At 41.5% G+C, this 17764-nt stretch overlaps 1 protein-coding gene across 3 annotated transcripts in view; it reads right to left on the reverse strand.

Annotated features, from left to right (window-relative positions):
- Nucleotides 1-239: 239 nt before the first annotated feature.
- LOC143114121 (C4b-binding protein-like) overlaps nt 240-17764 on the reverse strand; it is a 30207-nt gene continuing 12682 nt past the window's right edge. The window contains exons 3-13 of one of the 3 annotated variants that reach the window (XM_076275585.1): nt 16026-16125; nt 15506-15582; nt 14877-15056; nt 11569-11745; nt 10581-10763; nt 10035-10214; nt 9269-9451; nt 5621-5707; nt 3772-3796; nt 1952-2075; nt 240-1300 (exon numbers count right to left, since the gene is read on the reverse strand). In XM_076275585.1, the coding sequence (XP_076131700.1) occupies nt 1979-2075; nt 3772-3796; nt 5621-5707; nt 9269-9451; nt 10035-10214; nt 10581-10763; nt 11569-11745; nt 14877-15056; nt 15506-15582; nt 16026-16125 (1289 nt within the window). In that variant the 3' untranslated portion in view covers nt 240-1300; nt 1952-1978. Of the gene's footprint in view, nt 1301-1951; nt 2076-3771; nt 3797-5620; nt 5711-9268; nt 9452-10034; nt 10215-10580; nt 10764-11568; nt 11746-14876; nt 15057-15505; nt 15583-16025; nt 16126-17764 lie in introns of all 3 variants that reach the window. The other 2 variants (XM_076275584.1, XM_076275586.1) reach the window with 2 other exon arrangements.

Below are 17764 nucleotides of genomic sequence, written 5' to 3' on the forward strand. Positions count from 1 at the left end.
TGGCTACTATAATAACGTGACAGCACCTGTGAAGTTTGCTAGTTGATTTAGAGAGAAGTTGAATGTTTTTCTTTCAAATCTTTTTGGACTGATAATATAACCATGGAACATAATTTCTTCTGACCAGCATTTTCAGGTGATTGCTTTTGGAAATAAACATTGGTGTACAAAATGAAGTCCTGCCAAGTGTTTTTAACACACACACCCAACACATAAAGATGTATGACAGAACAGTGTGATTATATTAAAGATTATGTTTTAATAGTTACACATTTCACTCAGTGCAACAAGCGCACACAGCATGGTGACTTAAGAACTGGAAAAGAGATTGGACAACTTGCTTTGTAGGCAAACACCCCCCCATTATTACTTTATTTAATTCCAGATAACTCCAAATGCACATTAAGTTTGAAGAAGAACAATGTCTTTGAAATCATATAGGCAAGACAATACATTATTTGGCAATTGAACAAAAAACCCAAACTTAAAATTCTGACAAATAAATAGATGAATCATATTCGGGGGTGATATACATTCACTAGTTTCCACTTGAGGTTCAGTGTGAACACATAAAAGGCACACCATTTCATGATGAACAGTCCAGTGCATGGCTCAACATTCCCTCATATCAGGAAAGAGGATAGTGCTACACTACCAGGCACTTTAGCTGAGCAGAATTTGATAAGATATATATATATATATATATATATATATATATATATATATATATATATATATATAAGGGAGGCTTTCATTAACCTCAGTGGCGTCAACAAAATTTAACAACAAACAGAAGTTCAGAGGGCTGTACTATGAAGCATGGTAACTGGCCAACCTGGGTAACTTTGGTAGTAACCGCTGATCTCTAAAAAAAACACTGCTGTGATGAGCAGCTATTGTTTCTAAAGTGATGTGTTGTGATGCGGTGTTTGGACATCAGTGGTTACTCCTGAAGTTACCTGGGTAAGCCAGTAACCTTGCTTCGTAGTATACCCCTCAGGTCTTCAAAAGGCAGGAATGTCTGTGTCGAGAAGCTGCCAGCTAAAGAGTCCTGTAAGTATTTGTTGTTCAAATCACGTGCAGTAGGTCATCAAAGTGCTTAAAGCAATGTGTCTACAAGCTCTGGTTACAAAAAGTTTTTAAAACTACAAATTGACCTTCTGAATTAAGGCAGTTCCTCTTGCTTTTTCCATGGAACAGGAGGGATGCAGCAACCACACACACACAGACAGACACACACACACACACACGTTCTATGCAGTAACATGCTGCAGGCCGGGATCAAGAATCATGTTTTGAGCTGGAAAAGAAAACAGACACAAACACACACATATTTTTAGCCATCAAGCCAGATCAAGAGAGCACACATCTCTTTAGCCTGAAAGGTTGTTAGATGTCATGTTAGTGCATTTCTTCTCTCGTCTGTATGTGTGAAAACAAAATTGTAATTAGGTGACATTAACTGTTTTAGAGTTACGTTCAGTACAACAAATCTGAGATTATTCCTTACTATATACAAACTCACACAGCAAAGCACAGCAGCAGGGCTACGTACATCATGTGTCACCACAGTTTCTTCACTGTAAAATGAATCACTGTGGTTCACTGCAAGGAGCTTCCAAACATTGCACCTTTCACTAGCTCTGATTCACACAACCAATTCAATAATAGTGATAGAAACTGAGTTCAGGGACTTTCAAGAAGTGTTTAAAGACTGTTCACATTGCACCTAATTAATTAATTCCCTTACAGAGTTATGACTTGCATGTTAATAGTGTTTGTTAATATGAAAACTAATTATTTTCATTGTTAATATTTGATATTGTTATAATTATTTATATTGCTGTTATTATGCTTACAGTTATGTAAGCTTTTCAACTGTATTTGAAAGTACTATTTTCAGCTAATGTAGTGTTCATATTCTGTAAGTCATTTTGGTGTGTTTACTCACTGGTGTCTGAGTAGTCCCACCGTCTGACTAGACACCGTTTTCTGGGGCATTCAGTGACTTTAGCTGTACGCTTTCTGAATGGGACGGTGTAGGAGAGCTCCTGTTCTTCTTTTTCTTCTTATACCTGTAATCCCAAAGACAATGACAAGACAATGACAGGACAGGCCCAAGGACCCACACCCAAGCCCAGTTCCCAAACACTACTACACTCACTACTTAATGACCCAAACTTGTCATTAGGGCAGTCGTGGCCTAATGGTTAGGGGTTCGGGCTTGTAACCGGAGGGGTTGCCTGTTCAATCGCCAACCAGTAGGTACGGCTGAAGTGCCCTTGAGCAAGGCACCTAACCCATCACTGCTCCCCGAGCGCTGCTGTAGCAAGGCAGCTCACTGCTCCGGTTTAGTGTGTGCTTCACCTCCCTGTGTGTTCACTGTGTGTTCACTAATTCACGGATGGGATAAATGCAGTGACCAAATTACTTGTACACGGAAGTATACTTGGCCGAGAAACCTGATTTAGATTTTGGTGAAGATACACCCTGCCCATTAAGAGTGAAAATGGTAAAGAAAAGATCTAAAGAGTGAGGTGGAGAGAGACAAACTGAAAGACAGCTGGTGTCGTGGTGTACCAATACTTTTTGGAACAAGATAGTGTTATGGTTTGTGTATCCTATAGCCTCGATTTGGTTTACAGTGGCTTCTGCTAGAATAAGGCGAATAATACAGTTACATTGACAGCTTTTTTAAGCTATGCTTAAGTATGAAGTAATATTATTTTGATGTTAGAATAAATGAAGGCACTTGGTACCATTGCATCGCCAGTCAAGACCAATCAAAATTTTGCTGCAAAGCGGTCAAACAGGAAGCGAGGTTCAGCAAGGCTTTTACGTATCAAAACCAAACTTGGTACATGAGCTCAGGACCCAGGAGCTCAGGGCTCAATAAATTTGATGACTTTTGACCACTATGGGGCGCTATAATCACAGTAAGTAGCGTGGGAGCACTATAATCACAGGAAGTAGGCTCATATTTCAGCAATGCTTTCACGTATAGATACCAAACTTGGTATATGAACTTGGGACCCCATCCTGAGGACACACAATAAATGTAGGGACATTTGACCACTAGGGGCGCCATAATTAGCAACACTTTCACCTATTGAAACCAAACTTGGTATGAGGACTTGAGATCAAAGATCAGAGCTACCTTGCAGTAAACCTAACGCTCGTCATTGACCAGCAGATGAACAGCTAGAGTCATACTGCCATACTAGAGTCTTGTTTCTTTTAGTTGTATTTGTTGTCCTGTTTAAATTGTGGAATTTTAATGTTACTTCACCTTCGATTTAATCTCAACTTACTGTGGCTAGAACAGAACTGTAAATGTGTGAACCGGCATAGATGCATTTAAATCCAAGAGGAGAATCATGATAACATAACGTCAGGAGGGGACAGGGCATGTGTAGGGTACTGTATGTGTAGCGCAAGTTTGTGAAGGCCAGGGGGTGATATTATTAGATTATTTTGATTTGTTGAACACTGTGATCCTGAAGGAGAGCCAGGCTGCAATTTGTATACAAAAAATGATCTTTATTTATTAATTTATCTGAGGTGCCGGAACTGCATTCCGCCCCGCTCTGGCCCACTTTAACCCCTGAGCTAGACAGAATGGAGCAAGAAGACATCAAAACTGATTGGTAAAGAAATAGTTCAGGTTATACATAAACCCTGAACTCAACGGACAAAAGGCCACACAAATATCTGGGACAGTCAGGCAGACAGAGAAAGCAGGATGAGATTACGGACCAAGTGGGATCTTACCTGATTAAGATCCAGATGAGGCAAACTGAGAAGAAAAGAAACAGAATCGGGGTATTTCAAGTTAGCACTTTTTCATATTTATTCACTCAATTTACTCAATTAAAAGGCAAAAACACACAAGGAAGGTTTAAGTGTGGTTGTGGTTTAAGTGACAGCAGGGGCCTGTACTACGAAGCGGGGTTTCTGGCTTATCTGGGTAACTTCGAGAGTAACTTGATCACGTGTGGCGTAACTTCCCGATTAACCCGTACTACGAAAGGTGGATAGGTTTTAACCGAGGTATGCTGCCATGGCAATTTACGCTGCATCTCAAACCTGCTCCGACCAGGTTATGTTCTTGGTTAACCCGAGGTTTCCGTTAACCACACCCTTTATAAGTACCACCCCTCCACTAACAATTTCTCCCGAGACATGTCGGCGTACCTGGATGATCCATACGACATTGGAGCGCAAATCGTGAGGGACTCTCTTCGCAGGGCGAGGGGTTTTAGAGACCGCCAGAAAATATATATAGCCTACCCGGACGATATTCTCTATGAAGATATAGATTGTCAGCCGAGGGAATTCGTTATCTTTGTCAGATGATTTAGGAAGACGTCTCATAGCAATGCCCGTACGTGGACATTCATGTATTCAATCGGTGATGCAAGAATACTGTATGTCCTAAAATAAATCGGACATAGGCCTACAGTATGCTGAACATCTGAGCAAGAATAGCCTAAAATAAATCGGACATAGCCTACAGTAGGCCTAATAAATAAAAATCACCATTTTAACAAACTTGTTGAATTGAATGTCATATTACTGTACCCTGCACATAAAGGCTACACATTTCCACAGCACCAGAATCCGACCGAATGCCTCCCTCAACCCCCTCCATAATCGGCCTTCCACTATTATTTGCGATGGCTAACTCCTCTGCTACTATAAAACACTCTGGTGCCTTACGGTAGTGTTCAAAGACACCTTTTTCTTGTTAGCTGTAAAACAGAGGCCAAGTGAAGGCTATAAGCATAGGCCTACATGTTTTCATAATTAAGAAATATTAATGCAAGCTATGACTATATAAACCACTATTCTGAATAATGTGTTTGTGTTTCATTTTCACCTGCTGCCATGTGCGTTTGGCAATGGTGTTGCATCTGAAATGTTCACAGGATTAGGCATAGCCTACACTAAATCAGTCAATGGGGCTACTTAAATATTCAATTATCCTTATTACTGTAATCTATATGCCCACTTCTAAATTGTGTTGCATCTGTAGGCATTTCTATGAACTCAAAATAAGTAATTTAATTATTTCAACTCATTAAATACATTCCGCAAGCTATTAATCCTCCGTATTTGAAGAACATGTGGAAATAAAACTTTACTTTTAGGCATTTAGGATCTGCAATACGTTGCCAACAGCCTTGCCAGCTTGCTTTGTTGACTGCCGACGTATTTGATTTTTGTCGTAGAGTGGGTTTTAATTCCTCATAACTTGTCATAAATAATTGTGCATTCCTCATCCGTAAAATAAGGTGAACGCGTCATCACTGAAAGTGGTGATTTGCGCTGCAACCCGCCCCTTTTATGTGAACGCGCACAAACTCCAATGAGGTTAACCCCGGCTCAACAAATCAACTTCATAATCAGCGTCGTAGTACCGATTAACACCACTAAAGATAACCAGGTTTTGTCAACCCCGGTTTAACAAAGTAACCCTGGGTTACATCTGGGTAGGTTAAGCTCCCTTCGTAGTACAGGCCCCAGGTGCTATCACAAAATGTAAACAAACATATGGTGGGACAGAGCTAGAGGTCATGTGCAGCTTATGGAACAGAGCCATCAATGCAAGTGTACCTACCGATAACAAGAAGAAGCACTAGAATGATTATTATTATTGTTGTTCGGTTTGAGGGTGGGGGTGGGGCTGGGGTTGATTCTGGGTCTTCTGCTGGTTGAAAGAGAGAAACACAGTTAGTGAGAGAAGACCCCCCACCCCAAAAGAACCAATTATATGCTCACACGTCTGATGCCAACGCTGCCGCCTCTCACTGCAGAGGCAGCATCCACTAGGAACAGCTTGTTCACAGACAAATCCTCATTCCCCAAAACATGATGTCCTGTATTACAATTATAATGAAGTGAGAATACAAATTCAGGACTCATTAACATCAGCCATATTGTTGTTGGAATTGCATTTCAAAACAGAACCATGTCTGTTTTAACCAACACTGATTAGTAGTCCAAAACAGGATTGGCCATGTTCTCTGGAAACACTCACTATAACCCCTTGAAAAGCATGAGTCTAACTACACCTAGGGTACCTTAAATTCAGAGCAAACATGCAGCACACCACCAGGGGAGGCCTAACAGGAAGCGGGGGATTCAAATATGGCACATATTTATATTACACACAGCTCTTTGTCGCTGACCTGTACACTCTCATAAGTGATGCCCCATCCAGCCAATAAAGCAGTCCATCACATGTTCATCAAGACACAGCTCAGCCAATCACAGCTGCAGACATGGGCAACAAAGCCTCTGAAGACCCTCTATCAATAAACGTGCAAGGTTCCTTTAAACCCCTTTTTCTATGGGGGTTGCCATGCATCATTCAAATAAAAGCAGAGTGGAAGGCAGGTCAGGGTGGTTTTGGCAGGTGGAATTATTATAAGGTTGTAAAACACCATTCACCTGTAACAACAAGATCATGGGGGAGGCTGGTCCCCAATGGGATTTCCCCCCTTGATTAATGAATATAAACAATAGATCAACAGATCATGCGGACTGTCACAGCATGTGCCAGTAGCAACTGTCAGTTCAAACTGTCAAACAATTTTTTTTTGCTTTCTTCTTGTCTCAGGGATAAACGTCATGTATGCTCATGTTTTCAACATGAGGACAACTCACGTGTAATACCACACAGCGACACAAATGGAAACAACAATAAAGGGAGGAGAGAGATGCACGTTTTCTACCTATACAGTCATTATTTTGATTTTATGTCAGCTAAACATGACAACATTAAGGTACGTTGTACACTCTGTGCTGGCAACAAAGTGCTGTCTAGCTAGACAATCTCAAGTCTCCCGGAAGTTCCAGGAGTCTCCCGCATATTATAGCGGCTCCCTGACACCCGCAAATTAGATAAAATCTCCCGGAATCTAGAGCGAGCGAGCAAGAGCGCGCAGGCGAGACCGAGACTTCAAAACACGTGTGCATGATCTGAGTGCAGCGTGCACATGACGGAGAGGGAGAGAAAGAGGGGTGGTGCGTGTGTGTCTGAAGAGCAAGTTTTCAGTGTAGGTGGGCTTTTATCTCTTTTCTCCTGAACTAAATTAATCAGTTCAGTGTATCTAGGAACAGGAGCATCATGGCAGAGTCAGTGCCCCCCAAAAAGGAACATTTAAGACCCATTTCACATCAGACTACACAAAAGTGTACCCTTGTCTCATAAGAGTAAAAAATAATGACTTGCGTAGCAGGGTTGAGTGTGTTTCACTGAATTCTCCCCCCACTTCAGGTCAAGTTCATACATAGTATCTTTTATCTTGGGGTACAGTAAGACAGGGTATGGTTTTCCCACGGTGGAATCCCTTAACTTTTCATGCTACCCCAGCTCTGCCTCTTTTGTGACTATTGTGAGGCAGAGGTAGGTGGTGTCTTACTGTCATGCATTGTTTCTGTTTTGTTGTTTTTATTATTTGCCAATTATATGTTCGTATCTGTCAAATAACAACTATCTCGGCGCAGCATGCACAGTATGCATGAGTTTTATTAGGTTGTAATAATTGATATAATTATTGCAGGATTTTCTCACACTGCAGCCAGTTAGCGTGGCTGCAGGTGGAGCATGCTAGCGAACTTGTTTGATCATTCACTGCGAGCTAGCGGATTTTGGTATAGTGCATTATTACGTGTGGTTTACCTGTGTTTAGCAGGAGTTGACACGCATAGCTCGCTCTGTGCCAGATACATTTGCTTTTCCTTTGTGTGTTATCAGTAAAGAGTCAAAGACTAGGGGCCTCATGTACAAAGACTTGCCTGGATTTCATACTAAAACATTGCGTACGTGCAAACCTGAAAAGTAGCGTACGCATAAAAAAATCCTGATGAAACTGTGCGTACGCAGCATTCCACGCAGCTTTTCTTTGTACATCCCAATTAACGTGAAATTAAGCGCACATGCACGAGCATTACACTCCACCCTCTCTCCTCCCTCAATCACACTTATTTTAATATGCTAACCAGAAGGCCACTCGAGAGCGCAGACCTCCGCGAAGACAAAATGGCCTTCTATCCCGCAATATTAAGAACAATGAAAACTCATTTGTGGATCCATTCATACTCGAACCTGCTCCAAAGTTTAATAATTGAAATCATCAAATTCATTTTTAAAAAAAAGTTTATCTCCAGCGAATGCGAGGTAGAAGTGTTTATCCGAAGAAATGGCAAGAATCTTACGTCTTTATCATCTGTAATTAATAACAAAAAAACAGTAGTGGCAGAGCGTAGCAGTGGCTAGCTATAGGGTCAGAGACCGTGGCAGAATTATTGGTCAGCCTGCAAGTAGGTGACAGGGTTCGCATAACTGGGTTTGATGCATTTGAACCATTACAACACAACTGCATTAATTAAAAAAAACATTGTGTCCAAGTAGGCTACCACGCATCGCGCACTCGAGGTGGAGTTGATCCAGGCCACATCGCCACAACATTACAATTTCTGGATCATATCCCTATATTTGCACACAAGTGTGACAACAATAATGCGAATGCTTACTCGAGGAAAGTCAAAATATCCTATGCAGTCAATCACACTAAGGGAAATAGCTTATATTCGCGTTTATTAGTCAGCCTATCTATTCGCATGATCCAGTCCCATATGTATTGTTACACTTGCACACTGCACTGTTTGTAACAGTGACTTTAGCATGACTTAACCATGGTGGGTTAAATGATTGCAAAAGACTTGTTGAGGTTTCTTGAAGAAGGGCATTCAGCCCGAAACCTCACATGTGGTGATTAAAATCTTTTTTGTAAAGGAGTTTTCAGTGTGCGGACTAACATCATTTTTATATATATGATTGGTAAAATGCTTTTGTGCACATCAAGCACTAACAGCACAGGAAAAGTGGCACAAACGCTGCCACACTAGCCAAGGGCACAGAATTCCAGCCTTTGGGCTCTACTTCTGTGGCTCTATGAGGGACAGAGTAGTGAGCCATCTCAAAGTTGACAGGATGGAAAGGCTAAAACACCATTAACGACATGACACAGCCTTTTTTTAAAAAAAAGAGGCAATAGCACATTTTTTTTCCATGAGAAAAAAAAGTTGTTGGGGAGACATAGTAAGCGATCCCTCCACTGTCCTCATGCACTGGCACTTACACCCCTGCTTAATGAATAATGCTGGGAGAGGCAAGAGCATAGAGCAGAAAAGGCATAGAGCAGACAAATAATTAATAGTGTGTCTTTTCAATATAGACAGACAAAATGTCAAACCTGACCTTTGAGACACACGGGAGGGTTGGATGACCACTGTCCATTAGATTCACATTTCATGTGAGGGCTGCCGACCAGTTTCTGCTCAGCTGGGCACTTGTACGTGACGACAGCCCCGTACCCATAGGAGCCACCTGCCTCCTCAGTGATGGTGGCATTGGTGACACGTGGCTGAGGACACTTCACCTCTACAGGAAACAGCGGGAGCATGCATCATCACCACAGGTTAACAGTGAGAGAGAAAGAGAGCGAGAGAGAGAAAGAAAGAGAGAGAGATGTGTTAAAGCACTTGTGAAGTTAATTGCTTGGAGAGGCCTAATGGTTGACTATAAAGGTGCATAAAAAAAGAAGAAATCGCAGAAGTGAAAATGACGGTGAAGGATTTCAGCAAGTTGGGTATATCAGATGTAGCAAGAATCTGATTGGCTCAAAAGGTTCTTGCTGGCACAAGACAAAAGCATGGGTTGGTGAATGCCAAAAGAGCATCTAACACAACAAGCTCTCAACGGCATAAGAAAAGTGGCACAAGAACTACCATACTGGCATGAACAGAGTGCCCAGAATTAACAAAAAGAAGAGATGAACAAAAACAGAATTTCAAAAACAACGTGGCACAAAGGTGGCACAAAAACGAGGTGATACAAGAGCTACTGTACTGGCACGGACAGAGTGCGCAGGATTTCAAAAACATTGCTGCCTTTGAGTTCACCTTTTGTCACTCTACAAGGGCCAGCATAAAAGTAACGTGATGGACAGGTTGAAGTTTCAGACCTTCACACATGGGAGGGTTGGACGACCACTGTCCATCAGATCCACATTCCAACTGAGAACTGCCGACCAGTCTGCGCCCAATCTGACACTCGTATCTGACGAAGGAACCATATTGATAGGGGCCACCCGCCCCCGCAATGATGATGGCATTGGAGGCACCTGGCTGAGGACACTCCACCACTATAAGGAAATAATGGGAGCATGCATCATCACCACAGGTTTACACACACACACATGCAACACTGAAGTCAATAGTCTGATGAGGCGTAGTGCTTGAATAAGGTGTAGAAAAACAAAAAAAGCAGTGGCCATAGCATTGACAAATTTCAGTCTTTTGGGTACATGAGATGCAGCCAGCAGCAAAAATGTGAAGAGGTGAAAGGCTAAAGGTGGCACAAAAGCTGCCACACTGTCAAGGATAAAAATCCCAGAATTTCAGATCCTTTTGTGCTCCAGCTATAGTGCTGTGAGAGACACAAAAATGAGCCTGTGTACAAGCAACAAGAGCCACACGGCCGAAAGCAAGATGCTGCTGAAGTTTCAGACCTTTGAGACACACGGGAGGGTTAGATGACCACTGTCCATTAGATTCACATTTCAACTGAGGGCTGCCGACCAGTTTCTGCTCAGCCGGGCACTTGTACGTGATGACGGCCCCGTACCCATAGGAGCCACCTGCCTCCTCAGTGATGGTGGCATTGGTGACACGTGGCTGAGGACACTTCACCTCTACAGGAAACAGCGGGAGCACGCATCATCATCAAAACCACAGGAAAATACACACACACAAGGCAGAGTTAATAAGAGTACGAGTCACAGCCAAATCACCTGACTGCAGAGGCCAGGTGTGTGGTCAAGCAAACAGTGTGGAGTGGACCTTCAATCCCTGACCATGTTTGAGCCCTCATGCAGCAAGAGTTACAGAATTCTAACCAGACATGGCACAAACACCAACCTTTTCAGTCACTGCACAACACCTCACTCCAAACACATATGTATGACTCAGCTCAGACAAGAACTTGAGCTACACCACAGTCTACTGCAAGACAAGTTGGGGGCAATCAGCACAGTTGATTGACAGTCCATGGCAAGTTGTTGGCCTTTAGGCCTGATCTTTGGCTGGAATCGGTTAACATCAACTATTCTTATATTACCCATTATATTTTAACTATATGGGCAAAAAATACCAGCAATCAAATGCAGCAAATTACAAACTCAAACAAATTATTTGTGTTTGCAGAAATGTGGTGCAAACATAGTTTACAGTGTCATAGGTACACGGATCTTTGTTTTTTTTTTTGCTGACCTAATTTATTATACATTAAAGTGAATATGTAAAATTACTATTTTGGTTGCATTTCAATATAATCAACCATTATCTGTTGTAACAAATAATATTTTACCTTTTTACTATCCGAACATTTAATTTTTTATTCCAATTCACTTGGATCACTGAAGTTATGGCAGGTAAACAAGACAACATTAATTTCCTTGATCAAGTATGAATTAGAGTAAGCCTTCAGTCCTATTTTACCTTCACATGTCAGGTTATGAGACCATCCTTCCTCCAAACAGACCATCTGGTTATTAGGAGTCATCATCCTGTATCCCTTGACACACTCATAAATGAGTCTGCTCCCTAAAGTGTAAGGCCCACTAGGACCCTCAATACGTTTGGCATTCGGGATGTCTGGCCTCGGGCAGTCCACCTCTGTAGGAGATAGAAACAGATCTGTATTACACAATTTGACTGGGCAGGAGAGTAATGAAGTCGGTGTAAGAATGATAAACGTCACTTTAGGAAAGTATTCCCTGATCCAACAATTGCTTAAAGGGATATTCCACCATTTGGGGAAATACACTCGTTTTCCACCTCCCCTCGAGTTAAACAATTGAGTTTTACCTTTCCCCAGTTCATCCAGCTGTTCTCGGAGTCTGACAGTAACACTTTTAGCTCCAGCTCATTGAATCAGATTAGACCGTTAGCTTATAGCAGAGATGAACTGGATGAACTGGAAAAAAGGTAAAACTCAATTGTTTAACTTGAGGGGAGGTGGAAAATGAGTGTATTTCACCAAATGGTGTATCGTATGAGTATCGCTTTAAATCAACAGGTGGCATCACTATAACTAAACAGACTGGTCAGAGAAATAGGTCGCAGAAACAGTTCATGTTGATTAATTGTTAACAGTGTTGTACCAGTAAGGGGAGATCTCTCTACTTTAAACATGATTAAATGTAAGAAAACTAGATGTACCGCAGATCGGTACAAAATATGACCGCCGCCCAGTCCAGCACATTTTTCCCACAAAAAGAAATCACGCTGAAAGGCCTATATGATTCTAACTGTCTCACTAAATTGCATTATCCACCCTCAATTCTCACTGGTATCTGCTAGACAACAAGTACCAAAACATGATTAGTTCATAGATTTCACATGTAAAATTCATTTTATACAACCCCACCTCCATCTTGCCTGTTCATAATTCTGAGAAATTCTTGATTGTTTGTGTTATGTTTATGTTATGTGTGTGGGGGTGTGTGTGTGTGTGTGTGTGTGCGTGCTTGCTTGTGTGTGTGCCTGTGCATGCAAATGTCATACATATGTCTACTGTGTGAGTATGTGTCATACGTATGATTACTGTGAATGTATGTGTGTGTGTGTGTATATCTGTTTGTGCACATGTGTGCACATGAAATGGGTTAACATGACCCCTGGAGGCAAACATACGGAAAAAAATGGTCATCCTAGGCCCTACAGTTCTCAAGATATTCAGAGAACTGTGTCTGCCCTACCCTCCTTTCGGGGGGTCCAGTCCAGCGGGGGGGCTACAGATCAAAACGAAAAATGACTGTTCCATGCTATCCATGTGGGGGTACATGCCCACCAAGTTTTGTGTACCCCGGTCTTTCAGTGTCCCGGGAATCCTTGTTGGTGTACGTCACTAAATGTACACATAAATTATTTTATTGTAAGGCCCCCCATGAACGAAAGTACACAAAACTTGGCATGCATTCGGAGGGTGTCATAATGATCCTACACTTTTAATTTCGTGCAGTTTTGACCTTGTCAGCCAGAGATATTGTGATGAAAACACCTAATTTTTTGCTTTTTAATTTTTAACTAGGTGGCGCTATACATGAAATAAGTGGTAATGGGATGGGTTGACATGCCCCCTTAAGACCAACATACATAAAAAAGGTGGACCTCCTAGGCCCTACGGTTCTCGAGATATTCACAGAAAACTGTCTCCGGCCACCTACAGGCCAGTTGGTGTATAGTAACATAAATTAATTTATTGTGTGGCCCCCCATGAACGGAATTCCACAAAACTTGGCGTGCATACAGATGGTGTCATAATGATCCTACACTTCCAATTTCGTGCAGTTTTGACTATGTTAGGTCACAGATACCTTCAATTACAACACCTCATTTTTACTTTTTTGTGTTTAACTAGGTGGCGCTATACATGAAATGAGTGGTTATGGAATGGGTTGACATGGCCCCTTGAGATCAACATACAAAAAAAAATGGTCCTCCTAAAACCTACGGCAGGGGTCGGCAATTACGTTTGGACCCGGGCCAATTTTTTTTCAGACAATGGCATCGCGGGCCATAGCTTTTGTAATGGGGGGGGGGGGGGGGGGGGGGGGTTATAGGCCTACTATTTAAATTATTAATTATTATATTATATTAAAATAAACATCATCTAACTTTTAAAATGCATTTAATTTAATTCCATTAAAAACGTTTATTTGCTTATGTGCGCTGTTTTTATGCCGCCTGCTGCATCTCCTGTCGTCTCTCATGAAACAGGCGACTTGCCTAGCAACTTGCCGTAACTAATGTGTAGGCTACAAATATTATTCTTTTGGATGACGTGTAAATGATTAGCTGAACATTGCTATATGCTAGTTATCGATGCAAAATGTCGTTGTCAAAAGCCTTGAAAAGAAAAATTGATTCAGAATGCAGGACCTACAAAGAAGAATGGAAGCAGAGGTATGTGTTGAGCCTGCCTGCATTTCTTAATGCCAAGCCTATTAATTTAACGAAACATAGGCTATTTTTGACCTTGCCCACTGGAAGAGGGAGACAGGACACTGTTGTTGTTTTTTTGCACAAGATTACGCGCACTCGCGTGCCAATACCGTTCCGACCTGTGCGTCATGGATAACTGCAAGGATGTTCCACCTGTTTTGTCACTTTAGTAGGACTATCATCTATACCTCAATAAATGTTTTGAAATTGATGGGATTGCTGTAGGCCTTTTTTTCTTTTTAAAAACATGGGGTTAAAAAAAAAATTCATTCAACAGCAAATTAACGTCATCTCGCGGGCCAGATAGAATAGATGGCGGGCCAAAATTGGCCCGCGGGCCACTATTTGCCGACCCCTGACCTACGGTTTTCGAGATATTCACAGAAAACTGTGTCTGCCCTACCCTCCTTTCGGGGGGTCCAGTCCAGCGGGGGGGCCAGCTTCGCTACGCGGCGGTCATAATAATATCTAGCGTAACTCATCTGAGGGTAAAATCTGAGGTTTACTTTGAATTGCACTGCCTGTTGGCAATGTAATTCATGGGAGTATAAAATCAAGTATGGCAACAATAACAAAAACATAATAATATTTGAGAATTCCTCTGGTAAAAATGATACTTCTTGCCGAATTTCTGTACAGTTATTCCTGTCATAATAGCTCAAAAACTCTGACGGTGCTTTCCTAATGAAAGGATGTCAAAGAGTGCATGTAACATCTGATACAGATTTTTCCTCTAATTTCTAAGGCGGCATCAGGTACCCAGTAAAGTAAAAGCAAACCCATTGATGAGTCAAACATACTTGTGCAACGAGGTTTTTCCGACCAGTTGCCATGTACAAGACAGTGCACATTGTTGTCTCCAAAAAGGCTGTAGTCTTTGCTACACATATACTGCACCACATCACCAAAATTATAATATTCTTCTGAAGGAAGTTTTAGGAGGCCATTGGTGACAGGAGGTGGAGGTGCACACGTCACCGCTGAAAAGACAGAGACAAGGGTTTAGACAGTGGACAGGCATTTCAAAGCAACCAATTTAATGCAGTAGTTTCAAATGAGCTCATTTTGAATCTCCAGTGCGACGTTTCCGTGATGCAGATACCACACCGTGAGAACGGGCCGAGATACCAATATTTACTTATTTATCAATCAAGTACACAATCAAGTGTAGCACTGGTAGCACTGTTGTCCGCGCAGAGGAACATGGCGGAAGTTGACTTTAGAAGGATGTTTGTCATCAGTGTTTCTTTGGAAGTTTCACTGAAATAACTTTAAGGGAATTCAATTATTGATAACTTCCTCATGTGTGTACGTTGACCCAGCCATGTCTGTGTTAATTTCCGTGCACATTGCCTGCCATGGTGCATATCATAGAGTCCATTAATATAACGTGATTAATATATAGTGAATAGGAGTGTGGTTCTCATACCTTCACAAACGGCCTCTCTGCCATTCCATTCTCCATTTGCCTGGCAAGATCTTTTATTTTCTCCAATTATTTGGAACCTGAAATACAGCATGCATTCACACATTAGATGAGAATACAATATAATACACTTCTAGGTAGGGCTGCAACAATTTAGCGATTGTTCAATTAGTTGTCAAATAATATAAATTTTGAGGAAAATACATCCTACAATACATCCTCTAGCTGCAGCTTCTCAAATTGGAATATTTTCATCTTTACTTACTCCTCTATTACAGTCAACTAAGCTGAGCTTTGGGAAACACTGACTGACATTTTGTCAACATGTTCTGACATTTTATCAACTATGAAAATAATTGCTAGATGCAGCCCTACCTCTAGTACCTAGCAACAATAGACCTTCAAAGGAGGAGCATTTGGTTGCAGCTGTATTGATGAACCAAACATTTTGAAAAATAACTGAAATCACTACTGATGGACTCAAATGCACTGAAGACATGCATAGGCACCCATGAACACTGACCCAATGTTGCAGACAGCTATGATTTCGGCCCCAAATTCAATTCCGTCTGGGAACTGATACTCCCCATTGGTCACCTCACCAGGGTTGCCACAGGACTTTTCTGGAAAATATGAACAAAAGTGGTGGTGAAATCTTAAATTTTTATTTCACTTACCTGTGATGTCCAAATCCTGAACATTGAGAAGTTCTTTGTGACACCGTCACATTAATTTAAGTGTTCCTTATTATTGCACAGAACATTACCTTGATTTCATATAATGTTTATGTATGAGGAATGATATTCACGTGTATACCTGTGTAATGTATTTATTGTCCACTGTGGTTTTGGTAAAAATGTGGGGTGTCTCTTTAAGGCTTCGGCCGCCCGTGATTCCTATGACCGCGCACCCAAGTGCGGATGTGTTTGAATACGTGGCGCCAGTATTGTTTGCTGCAGCTACAGAGAGTTAAAGCTAGTCCCTTTGGTTTGATAGCGCTTCAAACACTTCTTAGGAGACTGCTTTAATGGGGGAGAGGGAACATTGTGCAACTGCATAGACTGTAACTCATACGCGCGTCTCCAGCAAGAGGACGTGCCCGGACCCCAAACTTCAACTTCACTTGTTAACGTTGCCCGACGTTCTACGGATCTGGTGAGATCTATCTCGTTTTGGTATTTTTTGGCGTGGTATACCACTGAATCAGCGCTTGACTTTTTGCCTTTTTTGTTGTGGATTATTTTTCCGTTGCGTTCCGACAGAGGATTATACTCGAGGCCTACCTGTTTCCTGGTTGGAACTTAAAGACTGTAGCGCGATCCTGGGAAGGACTTGAAGTTTTTCTTTAGTTTGGACTTTTAGTTTAATTTTGTGGACTGAGACAAAGGGGGGGGGGGGGGGGTTCAAGTATTCAAGTGTGGTTGCACGGGATAATTGGTGCAATAATAATATACTGCGCTAAGCGCGTCATTCAATTGAACTGTTTGGTGCGTCTTTTCTTGTTTGTGTTCAGCGGCGTCTGAATATTTGTTGGTTGCTGTGTGCTTTATTAACGGCAGTAAACCTGCTCTTATGCATATTTGTTTGTATAATAAGGCATTAAGTATTTGTGACAGTATTGCAGTGTTTTCTTATGATCGATTACTACTCTCATTCCAAAGAACCCCTCGTAGTCCATGAGCCACAGGGGGTCGTCACTACCACTTGGGGGGGCAAATTCTCACTATATTTTTCTGAAAGCTACATATCTCTGGAGTATAAAATGGTATGATAGCAAGTTGTAGCTTTGTGGCTGTACAGGCCTTCAAATTTGACCTCTGATTTAAAAAAAAAAAGGAAATTCCGCCTATTGGCTTTTTTTGTTTATAAGAGCCCAGAAAATAATCCAAATCTTATTATTACTGATGCATATGTGGTGTTTGATGTTGGCATACATATTTTGACTCATTATGTGATTTTGCTCTTCATTTTGGTTGATAAAATTCAAGATTTATGTGGGAGCTCACTCTCCGTGGTTTCATCCAGCATCACCTACAGCACCTTTAAATGTCACTAAGTATGAACTAAGAGTGTTTATCCTAGGATACTAAAGTAATTTTGATGTGAAAACGTTAAGATTTGGGCATGAGCCTAAACACAGTACATAGTCACAAGGACATTGGTTAATGTATGTGTTGACTGTTTTGGTTTTTGTGATTGCAAATTGCTCCTGTTCATATTTTAAAACAGGAGCTATTTGCAATCACAAAAACCAAGAAGTTT

This window comes from Alosa pseudoharengus, unplaced genomic scaffold (genome assembly GCF_046254945.1).
Source record: "Alosa pseudoharengus isolate Yale_2024_CS ecotype anadromous, Long Island Sound unplaced genomic scaffold, YU_APseudo_1.1 YU_APseudo_1.1_scf_9, whole genome shotgun sequence".
Classification (NCBI taxonomy): domain Eukaryota; kingdom Metazoa; phylum Chordata; class Actinopteri; order Clupeiformes; family Clupeidae; genus Alosa; species Alosa pseudoharengus.